Genomic DNA, 15,118 nt, shown 5'->3' with positions numbered 1-15,118 from the left:
AATGTTCATAAATGACCAGCATGGTCAAATAATAATAATCATTGTAGTTGTCGAGGGTGCAACAAGCACGTCCGGTGAACAAGCACGTCCATTGTCTGTCACCAGTATTTGTACTGGTGACAGACAATGCTGTGAACATGAAGGCTGCTTGGTCTAAAGTGGAGCAGTCCTACCCTCACATCACACCCATTGGTTGTGCTGCTCATGCATTGAATCTGCTCCTCAAGGACATCATGGCACTGAAAACAATGGATACACTCTGCAAGAGAGCCAAGGAAACAGTTAGGTATGTGAAGAGTCATCAAGTTATAGCAGTAATCTCTCCCTCCAAGCACCCGTTGGGGTGGTGTTGTCATCATGTTTGACAGCCTCCTGGAGGGGAAGGCGTCTCTCCAAGAAATGGCCATATCACAGTCTGCCGATATGGACAGCCCCATCAAGAGGATCTTCCTGGATAATGTATTTTGGGAGAGAGTGGTAAGCAGCCTAAAACCTAAAGCAGTAGCCATTGCACTGATTCAGGGAGACAATGCCATCCTGTCTGATGTTCAGACTCTGCTTGCAGATGTAAGAGAATAAATCCGTACTGCCCTGCCCACTTCAATGTTGCGCCAAGCAGAGGAAACTGCAGTTCTGAAATACATCAAAAAGCATGAAGACTGCTACCTGAAGCCCATTCACACTGCAGAGTACATGTTGGACCCCCCATCCTGTCTGGTGCAGAGATCAACAAGGCCTATGGAGTCGTCACTACTGTGTCTCGACACCTTGGCCTGGATGAGGACAAGGTTCTTGGCAGTCTGGCAAAGTACACTTCCAAGCAAGGGCTTTATGTCTACTTTTGATAAGGTAAAAGGTTTATGTTTCTGTCTCCATTATGATATGGTAAATATATACAATGCAAAAAAACATCTAAATTGAAATGGTATTAATATTCATTTGCATATATTCCCGTTAATTCCCACGGAAAGTTTCCACCTCTGAATATTCCCCAAAATGTGCAACCCTATCCAGCACACATGCTTTCTGTTTAATAGTTGTAACACAGCCTCCAAAAATACAATTGATTGAACACTTGATTCATTATTTTTTTGTTTTATTATTGACATGTTTTACATATAGTCTACAGTAACATAAACTAATGAAAATGCTATTGTTCTCATGTTACCTGAGACCATCATAAACACAACCAAATTAACATTTTTGTGATCGCCTATATGAAATGTATTAATTACAGTGTTAGAATGTTGCAGTCAGAATGACTACTCACTAGCTTGAAGAGGGGTCCCTCGAGGCCCAGCGGTTCTACTGTTAAGTGGAGTGTGTGTGTGTGTGTGTGTGTGTGTACTATCACAGACGCCACATTTGTCCCACAATGGCACTTCAAAGCAGAACTTTCCCCTCAAATAAAAACACCTTATGGAACAGCGGGGACTGTGAAGCAACACAAACATAGGCACAGACACATGCATGCGTAAACACGATAACACACGATAACATTAAAAATATATATGTTTAACCTTTATTTAACTAGGCAAGTCAGTTAAGAGCAAATTCTTATTTACAATGACGGCCTAGGAACAGTGGGTTAACTGCCTTGTCCAGGGGCAGAACAACAGATTTTTACCTTGTCAGCTTGGGGATTCGATCCACCAACCTTTCGGTTACTGGCCCAGCGCTCTAACCACTAGGCTACCTGCCGCACTATGTACACATTTTGTACTGTAGATATGTGGTAGTGGTGAAGAAGGGGCCTGAGAGGCCTGAAATCTGTGAATGTATTGTTTTCAAATTGTATAAACTGCCTTAATTTTGCTGGACCCCAGGAAGAGTAGCTGCTGGTAGCAGCTAATGGGGATCCATAATAAATACAAATAATTGTTGTACCATGACCCTGTTGGCTAGGCTCCCTCTCCTTGTTTGGCTAGTAATTGGTGCGTGTTGCTAAGGCAGAGGTTTATATTCCCACTGTTGCTTGATAATATAGTGATGGCATTAACTTTCTCCCAGCATGTCTCTCCTCTTTAACCAGCCTGACATTTGGACTTCTTTCTCTATTTTAGATCACTCTTAATGATTGAGGTCATATCTGTTTTGTTCGCTTACTCCTCTCTCTCTCCATTTACATTTTAGTCATTTAGCTTACGCTCTTATCCAGAGCGACTTACATTTTTCATACTGTTCCCTGTGGGAATCGAACCCACAACCCTGGCGTTGCAAGCGCCATGTTCTACCAACTGAGCCTCTCACTCACTCACTCACTCACTCACTCTCACACCTCCTTCTATTCATTTCCTTTGCTCCCTCCCCCAAAAACGGGAAAATAAACCTAATTTTCCACCACCATGCTAGAGTGGCTACTGCTACTTCCTGATGTTGTGCCCGTGCTCAGCCAGGGGTAAACAACAGACTGCTGCAGTGTGCATCTTCCGGAATATATCTGACAACGGCTGTGGAAAATGTTGTTTTATTAAGGCAGAAGACAGTACGCATATTCTCCCCCCCCTACTTAAGGAGGAAACGGATGCCTTTGCAGCCTGAATGGAGGATGTTTTATGTACGAACCGGTCCCAGAGGGATACCAGTGTTTTACCGGCTGGGTACGTTACGCCTAGATGAAAGTGAAGATGTATCACCCACTAGCAGCTGTCTAGGCCTCTTCTCTCCTTTCTTTTCAATACTACCCTTTTATCAGAGGTGAGATGCATTCACACCATTAACTTAGTAGCCTTATCAACATGTAGATGACTTGACACATGGCTGGTTGTGTGATTGAATGTGTTGCACTAATGGAGTGTGTCCCTCCCTTCTGTCACCGTAGAAACGGAATCCACTCATCACACAATGTTGACTTTGAATGGGTATGTCCATTCTAATAACTATATTTCTTTGCCTACACATAATCTCTAGAGCAGCTCACCAATAGGATGACGCATCACAGGTCCTATATGCCCTCAGGCTCCAGCACTGGAGATCATTTCACACCTGATACATTTCCTCATGTTGCCTGCCTCTCTCTGGGGAGACAGCAATACAAATTAGTTAAGATGTCCTCTTCCCGCTAACACAGTCCATTAATAGCATTTTCTGCCAGAAATGATGTTCTCCACATCCTGATCGTCTCTTGCGTTTGATTCTTTAGCGGAAAACAAAGCCATAATAATAGTTAGAATTCACATTTGCTTTTTCTGTCTCCATAGTGAGAGAAGCAGCTTAGCGTTAGTACAGTACAGGTCACACCAGGCTTCCTCATTGCCCAGGTGTAAGAAGGGCTCAACTCCTATAGAAAGGTGGTACTACTTCACTGACTGACTGAAAGGTATCTAGAGCCACCCTCCATCCTCTGGTTATACCAGCCTCTACCCCCCATAGCCCCTTTTGCTCCTAGGAGTCAGGGTTGAGGGGAGCAGAGAGGGGCTAACCCATAAATGATTCATCCCCAACGTTCAACAACATTATTCCCACATTAAAATAGCATGGTGCCTTTTAAACCTCTTTGTTCAGAGGCGTTTGGTTCGGGCCCTGGGCACACCTCAGCACCGTTACACAAGACTGCCACAATCCATATCTACAACTCTGCGAGCGGGGAGACTTTTTGAGATTTTAAGGGGGATGGGTGTAGGAGAGGGGTCTTTGAGTAGATCTGAGGTACAGTATTTTGGAATTCAACAGTTTGTTGACCCAGATCCTATTTGATAGATGTTTTTGTGTGTGTGTGTGTGTGTGTGTGTGTGTGTGTGTGTGGTTTTTTTGTTGTTGTGTGTGTGTGTGTGTCTTTTAACCAGAGAAGTCACATTGAGAGTGACATGTTTTTTTTCCCAGTGAGCTCTGACCAAGCTGGCAGCATTCATAGTTACACGAGACACAACATAACACATAATAATGAATGGAAGTTAAATCGGTGTAAAGTCCATAAGAGTGTGTTTAAACCTGCTCTTTAAAAGATCTGTCAGCGTATTTGGTTTTCAATATATCACAAACTATTTCTGCATATTGGTTTGAGAATGGTTTGGAACGCCTACAAATAAGAGTGTGTTAATTGACCTTACCACATAGTGGTGACCTTAGTATACATGTTGACCTAACATGATCACTGTTTGCCTGGCCTTAACCTCAACACCTACTGTATGTACATGCCCTCAACCTTCAGACTGACTGAACATCCCAGTCAATTGTTTTTAAGGACTCGCCATAACATTTGTGACACAGCAGTTTATTTTTCCTACATTTCACTCTGTGTCACCAAAAGTGAAGCACTTTCAAGTCTCTACTTGTTCAAGGTCACTTGCAACGTGCTGAAAGCAGAGTGTTGTGTTTTGGGTGCCGCTCTGGAGTGGCTGGGGAGAGGAGCACATGCAGTCCTCTCCAAAGTGATGATACCCCTCAATAACCTTCTTTTACACACCCTCGCCCTATTTTCAAGTCTCAAACCACTGAGCCATCTAAAAACACACCCAGCCCCAAACAGCCAATCTCCCAGTTCTTTAACCAAAGATTATAGTCTCTCTATCTCCACATGTGGAGGGGGGAAAGCATCCACCTATTCCCAGGAAGATGATTTCTTCCCCCTAGTAGGTACGCGCGCGCACACACACACACACACACACACACACACACACACACACACACTTTCTCTCTTGCCGGTCTTGCACAGCGAAAGAAAAATGTGTCCAATATCCCTAGACGGGCAATAATGATCGGAAAGGAATAGATGTGAGGTGGATAGATAGCACCTTGCCCTGCGATAGCCGTTTTGCTTGGGTTTGCACTTGTTAAGGGTGTGTGTGGGTTTTAAAGGTTCTGCTTTGCTGTTGTTTCTCAGCAAGGCACTCCCATTACTTCTCATTGTTGCGGTGTGGACTTATCTATTGTCTGAGTTGCTCTGTTGTTGGCCAGGGCTAATGGCCGCTCCTTTAGCTGCCTTCAACCCGATCTCCTCTGACTCCCTGGGCTCCTTCAGTGTCTTTAAAGGTCTGTAGGACCTGGTGGAGGGAAGGGGCCATTAATGATGATCTCAGAGCACACACACACACCTGACACTAACACACGGGCAGGCAGGCATGTAAACACACACACACAGAAGACCCGCAAGCTCACTCACACTGGAGAGATGGATAACTGAATGGTTTTATCTTTTGAAAAGGAATGTTATTCTGCTGTGTGTGTGAGCCCATGATGGATGGAGAGTGCTGACATGTGCAGCTCAGTGGACTGCGAGACTGGACATGGCTAGACTCTCTCCTTCCCCCTCTCGCTCTGCTTCACTCTGAAAAACATTGCACGTCACCCCTGTTCCCCCCTGCTCTCTGACATCAGAGGTAGCAGACCAAACATCAGCTGTATATTGGACCATTTCACCCAGGGTCAGTCAACCTATAGAAGGTCTTTGTGGTGGATGATGGACTTTTTGATTCGTCTATCAGTTTAATGGTGGGTTGTAGTGAATGTTATTTTAACTTTGGTTGATCACTATCGGACTACCCATCTATCTGTGATTTCTAGCCTTCCTGTTACTGTTTCAGCCATAGAATAGTTTAAGTTCTATTTTAGAGCGTAGGTCAACATTGTTGATTTTATATATTTCTTCAGTCAGTATTGTAGGCTAATTACACCCACATTCCTCCTCAGTGGTTCAGTGTGTCTTTACTTCACTTCCAGTGCATTCGGAAAGTATTCAGACCCCTTGACTTTTTCCACATTTTGTTACATTACAGACTTATTCTAAAATTGATGCGAAAAAATAATGTAATCAATCTACACACAATACCCCATAATGATAAAGTGAAAACGGTCTTAAAAAATGTTTGCAAATGTATTGAAACAGAAGTACCTTATTTACATAAGTATTCAGACCCTTTGCTATGAGACTTGAAATTGAGCTCAGGTGCATCCTGTTTCCATTGAGCATCCTTGATGTTTCTACAACTTGATTGGAGTCCACCTTTGGTAAATAACCTTGATTGGACATGATTTGCAAAGGCACACATCTGTCTATATAAGGTCCCACAGTTGACAGTGCATGTCAGAGCAAAAACCCAGCCATGAGGTCAAAGGAATTGTCCGTAGAGCTCCGAGATAGGATTGTGTCGAGGCACAGATCTGGGGAAGGGTACCAAAACATTTCTGCATTATTGAAGGTCACCAAGAACACAGTGGCCTCCATCATTCTTAAGTTGAAGAATTTTGGAACCACCAAGACTCTTCCTTGAGCTGGCTGCCCGGCCAAACTGAGCAATAAGGGGAGAAGGACCTTGGTCAGCGAGGAGACCAACAATCCAATGGTCACTCTGACAGAGCTCAGAGTTCCTCTGTGGAGATGGCAGAACCTTCCAGAAAGACAACCATCTCTGCAGCACTCCAGCAATTAGGCCTTTTTGGTAGAGTTGCCAGAAGGAAGCAACGCCTCAGTAAAAAGGCACGAGACAGCCCGCTCCAGAGCGCTCAGGACCTTAGACTTGGGCAAAGGTTCACCTTCCAACAGGACAATGACCTTAAGCACACAGCCAATACAACTCAGGAGTGGCTTCAGGACAAGTCTCTGAATGTCCTTGAGTGGCCGAGCCAGAGCCTGGACTTGAAACCAATCTAACATCTCTGGAGAGACCTGAAAATAGCTGTGCAGCGACGCTCCCCATCCAACCTGACAGAGCTTGAGAGGATCTGCAGAGAAGAATGGAAGGAACTCCCCAAACACAGGTGTACCAAGCTTGTAGCTTCATACCCAAGAAGACTCAATGCTGTAATCGCTGCCAAAGGTGCTTCAACAAAGTACTGAGTAAAGGGTCAGAATACTTATGTAAATAGTTTATTTTTGAATAGATTTGCATAAATATCCCCCAAAAAGGTTTTACTTTGTCATTATGGGGTATTGTGTGTAGAATGATGAGGGGGAAAAAAATTGTGTAATCAATATTAAAATAAGGCTATTACCTAACAAAGTGGAAAAAGTCAAGGGGTCTGATGAATGCACTGTATATTCGGCTGGTGTGTTTGATTCTAAACAGAGGAACAGTTTGGATCTCACTGTTCAGGGACCTTCCTTTACTTCACCACTCACACCAGCGCAGTGTAGCGATGAACGTGTTGCTAGGCAACTATGAGAATCTAATGCCGAGTGACGGTTCAAAAAGTTGCATCGTTCCAACTGCCTGGTGGGAAGTGTGTGCAGGTTTAACAGCTCAAAATAACACTGCACTCTTCCTATGTAAATATGTCCGGGGGTATTTTCACAGGAAAGTGTCACGTCTAAATCAATCTCCAAACTTAGGGCTTTGAGGCATTTCAAAGCAAAGCCAGACTTGGTTTATCTGTTTTAACTAGAAAAACCAACTGCGTCATAGCTTTCAAACTTCAAATGATCATCTACTGACATAACCTTTCTTTTTACCCTTTGTCATTTTCAACTGTAAAGTCTTCAATGTCGCCCTCTTTCTGCCAGCTGGCGAACCACAAGACCAGCTTGTGGATTTCAAGGGGAATAACGGCTAAATGTGTCTGTTCCTAAACCCCTCTGACTCGTTGGACTGTCTGTCAAAGTGCTCACCTCTTTCACTCAGGGAGAGCGAGGTAGAGCTACATCACGTGGTTATACAGACCCCTCCCACTCACTGCAGCGCTAGATAGAACTTTGTGGAATAACGCATATCTACAAAAAAATGACCTTCTGTCACAGCGCAAATACTACATTCGGGAAGTCCAATCGATTATTTGATATGGCATATAGTGTTTTATGTTATGAAGTTGCCCTTTTTTCTGATATCCCTGCCAATGGTGTGATCAGATCTTTACGGCAAAGTACATCTACTAAAATGAGAGGGAAAGACTAGTGAGTGTTCAACATAACGTCCAAGTCATAGGATGACACGTATGGACTAAAAGGCTCATTTATGGAACTAATGTTTCATTTAGATTTGTAACTTTCCTACAGTAGCCAGTACACACATCCTTGTAAATTAATTTCCGTTGCAGATATAACGTTACTAGATAGCCTAGGTACTACCACATGCATCTATCGAAATGCGATTTACGCTCACTGTCCAAGTTTTCATTGAGCTAAATCAAATATGCTATTATTACATTGTATTATTAGCCTACATATACGGTTTTTTTTTTATCAGTAGAATAATGACAATCATTTAAAAATGATGCAGCGGATTTCATTTGCAAGCCAATGCCAAATTGCCTTCCTCCAGTCAGCAAGATAATTTAGGCAATAAAGTAAATATTTATGAAATAAAGCCTATGTTTGCATCAAATACCCTACTCTTTGAATGTCGCGTATTGATTATGTATAATATACTTGATGACTGATGACCGGTGAAATCAACAGCTGCAGTGTTGCTCATTGGATTGCCCCTTGTTATTATACTTTTACATACCTAAGTGTTTGGGGTGGAAAACCCCCCTTTGTGTGTTATTTTGTTGTATGTGCAAAATTGTCATCTGTAATGGTCATTAGGATGTACATATGAAAACATGTACATTAGTAAATGGGTACAGTAGGTGAAAAACATAGTTATGGCATCCGGGTGGCCACGACAGAGGACATTCCTTGATCATTTTTATCACATTAAATAAGAGCTTATTATAGTCCTGACAACTCATTTAACTATTTCTGAGATATTCACTTACAAGAAACAATGTGAATATCAAACTCACCAAAATTATAATGAATAATTACACACACTACTTTTCAGATTTCAGAAACTTGAGCTGTGTATGTTTGTGTGTACATCGTGTGTGTCTGTGTACGTGTCTGCTTGCGTATGCTTATGTGCGTCTGTCCTTTGTCTGTCTAGTATTGTAAATGTTAACTGTCTGTCTCTGTCAGGCTGGAGGAGGAGAAGGTCCATGCTGCATCCTTTGCTGAGGCTGAGGCCCAGGCCAGTGTGAAGGATGAGGTGGGTCGTATCCTGGAGCTGGAGAGAGCCACGACCCATAATACCCTGACGCAGGCTGTCATGAGGGAGAAGGTCAGCGCTGAGGACGAGAGGCTACGCACCCAGCTTTACGTAAGTCCCTAACCCCCTTCAACCGTTTCTCAACCCCCCCTTCGTAATTGGTTTTGTTCCAGTCTGAGCCCAGCACTAACACTGACTTTCACAATCATCAAGCTGTTGATTAGGTGAATTAAGTGTTTTAGTGCTGGGCTGGAACAAATTCCTGTACACCCATTAGCTAAGGGTTGATGACTGTAATGGGCCTGATGGCAGCTCATTTCCCTCTGTAACCAGGGTGATGATCACTGTGCTCCTCATAGGTGGGACCATTCCCATAACCAAAACGGAGGACTATATAGTATTATCTTAGGCTTTCTGATGCTATACCGTACTCCATTGCTGGGCTTTCTAATGCTATACCGTACTCCATTGCTGGGCTTTCTAATGCTATACCGTACTCCATTGCTGGGCTTTCTAATGCTATACCGTACTCCATTGCTGGGCTTTCTAATGCTATACCGTACTCCATTGCTGGGCATTCTAATGCTATACCGTACTCCATTGCTGGGCTTTCTAATGCTATACCGTACTCCATTGCTGGGCTTTCTAATGCTATACCGTACTCCATTGCTGGGCTTTCTAATGCTATACCGTACTCCATTGCTGGGCTTTCTAATGCTATACCGTACTCCATTGCTGGGCTTTCTAATGCTATACCGTACTCCATTGCTGGGCTTTCTAATGCTATACCGTACTCCATTGCTGGGCTTTCTAATGCTATACCGTACTCCACTGAAACATGACCAGTCGGCTACATTTGAAGAGTTCCAAGTTTTACCACTTTTTAGCTTTTGATCTGCAGATAATATTCACATTTTGTCTGGATCTTGGGGCTGTGCCCTTCATATAACTTCTGTTGAAACTACTTAGCAAATGGCTTCCAGTGCTGTTAATACTCTTCTGAGGACAGCAAGAGATACAGGAGGTTAGAATTAAATGGCTGCACTGTTATTAGGGCAGTTTAGCAGGAACCAGTCATGTATTTTTGTATTCTAGCTTGAATGCATAGAAATGACACTTCTTTCATATTAAATATTGCTCCCTTCCATCATTGGTTAAACACACACACACACACACACAGCCATATGTGGTAATGGACAGGTCACGACTGGAGCGGTGACACATGTCGGGTGTGTGAGCATAGCCGTGAACTGAAGTCTATAGAGCCGTCTGACCTGTGTGACCCCTTACACACACACACGCAATAAAAGCATTTGCATTACACACTAATACAAGTGTGTAACAGGACAAATATAAGCACCCGCCAAATTATTGATTATTCTTACATACACACACGCGCTAGCCCCTCAGAGACCTGAGAAATGAGGGGTTTCACTTCTACCATATCATTGTGATGATTACCACTATATGATTAGGTTAAACTGAAATTGATCTTCCTACAGGGCCCTCTTGTATTTCACTGTCCCCTTATTTCCCTTATGATGATGTGTCTGAGAAAGCCACCCTCATTTTAGAGAGTTATGGCTTTATTTGCTGTAAATAGCCCTTGTAAACATATAGCAAGACCAGCGTCGTCCCTGCATTGCCTTGACAGCCAACAAATTCTCTCACAACAGGCGCACACACACACACACACACACACACACACACACACACACACACACACACACACACACACACAAGAACAACACGCTCCCCGGAGAACGGGCCCTGTTTACAAACCTACGCTATTGATTATATAGCTCATTTCACACGCTCATCGCCGTAATAGAAAAATGAATCATTTTGGGGGGCCGAGACGCCATGGCGTGCCACGATTCCACCACGCCGCAGGATGAGTGTATCAGGGATCCCTCGCTCGGAACGACGATCCAATCGAAAACATTTAAAAGTGAGGGAGGTGGGGAGGGAGAGCAGGGACTCTATACGCCTTCAGCATCTGTGAAGAGAGCTGTTTTGTTCTTTGTCATCTTTAATTTAATGATTTTTTTGGAGAGAGGGAGGGAGGGAGGGAGGGATAGGACCAGCCATATATCTCCATGTAAGTGTCTGTCCTCTCTTGGTGCTGTTAAAATAATGTCCGGGTAGCTCAGTTTAGTCATATGGACTGTAGCCCTGCCAACAACAAGTTGGTATGTGTTTACAACAACAAGTTGGCAGTGCTCCAGTTCTGGGGGCCAACGTGTTCCAAAAGATACGACAACGGGGAACGGAAGCAGGGCGGTAGCTCCACCTCCCTCTCTCTGCGAGTTCTGGGCAGGTCTGTGGGCCAAATGTCCCCTCCCCTTCTGAAGTTTGCAAGATGTGAACACCTGCGAAATAGTGATTTGTCCAGATGATCAGTGAGGAAAAACCTGCGCTCTGGGATAAGGTTCAAGATGAGACATCACGTCTGACAGACGTTAAGTTACCAGTACTGTTACATGCTTCTGTCCAGCAGAGAGAACTACCAGTATACAGCAGTAATATTACTGTAGTACAGGTCACAGCGGCGGCAGTCCCTGTAGTACAGGTCACAGCTTCGGCAGTCCCTGTACTACAAGGTCACAGCGGCGGCAGTCTTTGTAGTACAGGTCACAGCGGCGGCAGTCCCTGTACTACAAGGTCACAGCGGCGGCTGTCCTCTAATTACACGTCACAGTGGCGGCTGTCCTCTAATTACACGTCACAGCAGTGGCAGTAATACAGAGAGAGAGTTTAAAACTCTATTCCTGGCTCCAAGGTTAACCCTGGGCCTTTACCATCTTTTAACACGCCCCCCAAGAGACTGGAGCCGGGTGTCCCAAGGGACTGGAGCCGGGTGTCCCAAGGGACTGGAGCCGGGTGTCCCAAGGGACTGGAGCCGGGTGCCCCAAGAGACTGGAGCCGGGTGCCCCAAGGGACTGGAGCCGGGTGCCCCAAGGGACTGGAGCCGGGTGCCCCAAGGGACTGGAGCCGGGTGCCCCAAGGGACTGGAGCCGGGTGCCCCAAGGGACTGGAGCCGGGTGCCCCAAGGGACTGGAGCCGGGTGCCCCAAGGGACTGGAGCCGGGTGCCCCAAGGGACTGGAGCCGGGTGCCCCAAGGGACTGGAGCCGGGTGCCCCAAGGGACTGGAGCCGGGAGCCCCAAGGGACTGGAGCCGGGTGTTAAAATGAGTCGGTACATGCAAATTGAGCACACACACTCTCTCACAGATATTTGCACACAGACAACATAATTTTTTACACTTCTGTTTCTGTCTCTCTCTCACACTGGAGCAAAGAGCAGAAGAGGATGGACAGTCTGTTCTTTTAGCAGAAAGTGTGTGTGATGATTTCCCTGTTTGAGAATTGATTTAGAGTTCTGGAGTTTAATAGAATCCGAGGGGTTATCACCGAGCCTATTTTACACATGTAATTGTCAAGGCTGTCAGTCCTCTCATATGCCCACTGTTCTTTTCAACTGGAAATGGACTTTTCCCTTTAAAAGACAACCTAGTCGCCCACCTTCTTCCCTCATTGTTATTTTTCGGTGTTAACTCTGGGACGGCTGTCTCTCTCTCCTCAGTGGCTACGTCCCAATTGGCACCATATTCCCTTTCTAGTGCACTGCTTTTGTCACAAGTAGTGCAGTATAAAGGGAATAGGGTGTCATTTGGGAATCTACCAGTCTCTCTTCAGCCGCCAAGACACTTCCCCAACTGTCTTTGAAGTAGCACAGTGCTTTAAAATGGGGAAAAAATAAGCAGTTTCATTACAGAAGTATGTTCACTCAGACTTCATGATTGATATTCAGAATAATGTACAGACACTCTGAATAATGTATTTCCCTGTAGACTTTTTAAATATGAGGTTGGTGTAGATACAAGCTACATTTCCACATGGAGCACGTGAAATGCTTTGGTGATGACCCCTAACTGTGTGTATGTACCGTTCCAACATGGGTCAATCAGTGTGTTACCTTTTACATCGCACGACACGGACACTACATAACGCGTTTGTAATGGGAAATAAAGAACTGTGGTAAAGGATTTGAAAACGGGCCCTTGGGAGTAGCATGGTTGCTGTTCTAAGCACACAGTGCGGCCTAGATGGTGCTTTCAGAACCACCATTTTACATTCAGCTAGAGCAGTGGTTTTCAACCTGTTATAAACAGTTTTACATTACATTTCACAATACAAATTGTTTTAACAAACATCCATCTGTAATATATTTAATCTGCTACATTCACTGATAACATAAATTTGACCGCTAAGATATTTTATGTAAAACAATTGAGACACTCTGTGATTGGTGGTCCTCGAGCTTTTGATGGTGATTTGGTGGTCCCTGGAAAGGAAAAGGTTGGGAACCACTGAGCTAAAGGAAACTGTGCTACATTACCAGTTAGAGAAGCTTTAAATGTCTTCTCTATAAGCCCACACCACTGCAGGGCTGCAACCCTTACGCTATTGTGGGATTTGGTTCTTAGCAAGCCTGTCCCTGGATCTACAAAAAGTGCTGCTTTGCTATTATAGCAAGTGTATTTTTTTCCCAATTATAAAGAAACACCTTGGTTTTATTGTTAAATCTTGGGAAGAAAATACTGTGCTACACCGTTACAGCATATAATCAGAGAGAGAGGCTGGATTTATTCCATGGAGGAATGTCAGTGAAACTGGTTGTAAGGGGAGTGATTGGAATACTAGGTGATAGAGGGGATGGGAAGAGGAGAGCAGGTGAAGAAGTAAGGACAGGGTATAGAGGCTAGCCTACATAAGCTCTACATAAGTCAGGCTGGAGCGGTAGAGGAAAGCGCTAGTTGTTGTGTTTTCTGTCCTCAGTCTCCTGATCCAACAAGGTTTTGACTGGTCTTCTCATCAGGATGCATGTCACGTCGCCACGGCAGCAGGGCCCTATAGAACCCCCGGTACATCACACACAGTGGTAGAGGTGTACTGTGCTTGAATGCTCCCCACGCCTTCCTGTAATGACCACACCGCCATGGCATTAGCCACCAATTACGCAGCCTTCCAGGAGAATTGCCTCGGTGGCCATTTAAGCCTGAGTGGGGACACACACACACACACACACACAAGGCTGTATAGGCTAGTAGCCTGGATGTTTTATTTCTAACATTTGATAGCCATATGCCTTGTGACTAAGCTATAGCTTTCTGTGATTTGGAGATTGACTGGAGGTTGACTTCCAAACTCAAAGCATTTGTTGTGTTTTTCCTTAGACCCTTATACGTTCAACCCACAGTATCTCTACGTAGTCCAGTACAGACTTGAGGATCTGCGTCAGCTCATTATCACACACCTATACTAGTCCCACTAGTCTCTTCAGAACATTTCAATTACCCCCTCCCCCCCCGCTTCTACGACGACGTTAATAAAACCCGTTCCCCCTGCGACGTTAATAAAACCCGTTCCCCCTGCTCCTACGACGTTAATAAAACCCATTCCCCCTGCTCCTACGACGGTAATAAAACCCGTTCCCCCTGCTCCTACGACGTTAATAAAACCCATTCCCCCTGCTCCTACGACGGTAATAAAACCCGTTCCCCCTGCTCCTACGACGTTAATAAAACCCATTCCTCCTGCTCCTACGACGTTAATAAAACCCGTTCCTCCTGCTCCTACGACGTTAATAAAACCCATTCCTCCTACGACGTTAATAAAACCCATTCCTCCTGCTCCTACGACGTTAATAAAACCCATTCCCCCTGCTCCTACGACGTTAATAAAACCCATTCCCCCTGCTCCTACGACGTTAATAAAACCCATTCCTCCTACGACGTTAATAAAACCCATTCCCCCTGCTCCTACGACGTTAATAAAACCCATTCCCCCTGCTCCTACGACGGTAATAAAACCCATTCCCCCTGCTCCTACGACGTTAATAAAACCCATTCCCCCTGCTACTACGACGTTAATAAAACCCATTCCCCCTGCTCCTACGACGTTAATAAAACCCATTCCCCCTGCTCCTACGACGTTAATAAAACCCATTCCCCCTGCTACTACGACGTTAATAAAACCCATTCCTCCTGCTCCTACGACATTAATAAAACCCATTCCCCCTGCTCCTACGACGTTAATAAGACCCATTCCTCCTACGACGTTAATGAAACCCGTTCCCCCTGCTCCTACGACGTTAATAAAACCCATTCCTCCTACGACGTTAATAAAACCCATTCCCCCTGCTCCTACGACGTT

At 44.7% G+C, this 15,118-nt stretch overlaps 1 protein-coding gene across 6 annotated transcripts in view; it reads left to right on the top strand.

Moving 5' to 3' along the window:
- chchd3a (coiled-coil-helix-coiled-coil-helix domain containing 3a) overlaps positions 1-15,118 on the top strand; it is a 104,101-nt gene that overhangs the window by 24,670 nt on the left and 64,313 nt on the right. For all 6 annotated transcript variants that reach the window (XM_029742561.1, XM_029742559.1, XM_029742558.1 and 3 more), the window contains one exon: positions 8,831-9,011. In XM_029742561.1, coding sequence (XP_029598421.1) covers positions 8,831-9,011 — 181 coding nt within the window. The remainder of the gene's footprint in view (positions 1-8,830; positions 9,012-15,118) is intronic.

The sequence above is a fragment of the Salmo trutta genome, chromosome 40 (genome assembly GCF_901001165.1).
Source record: "Salmo trutta chromosome 40, fSalTru1.1, whole genome shotgun sequence".
NCBI lineage: Eukaryota > Metazoa > Chordata > Actinopteri > Salmoniformes > Salmonidae > Salmo > Salmo trutta.
The sequence above is the reverse complement of the archived record's forward strand: the minus strand, read 5'-3'. Positions and strand labels throughout refer to the sequence as shown.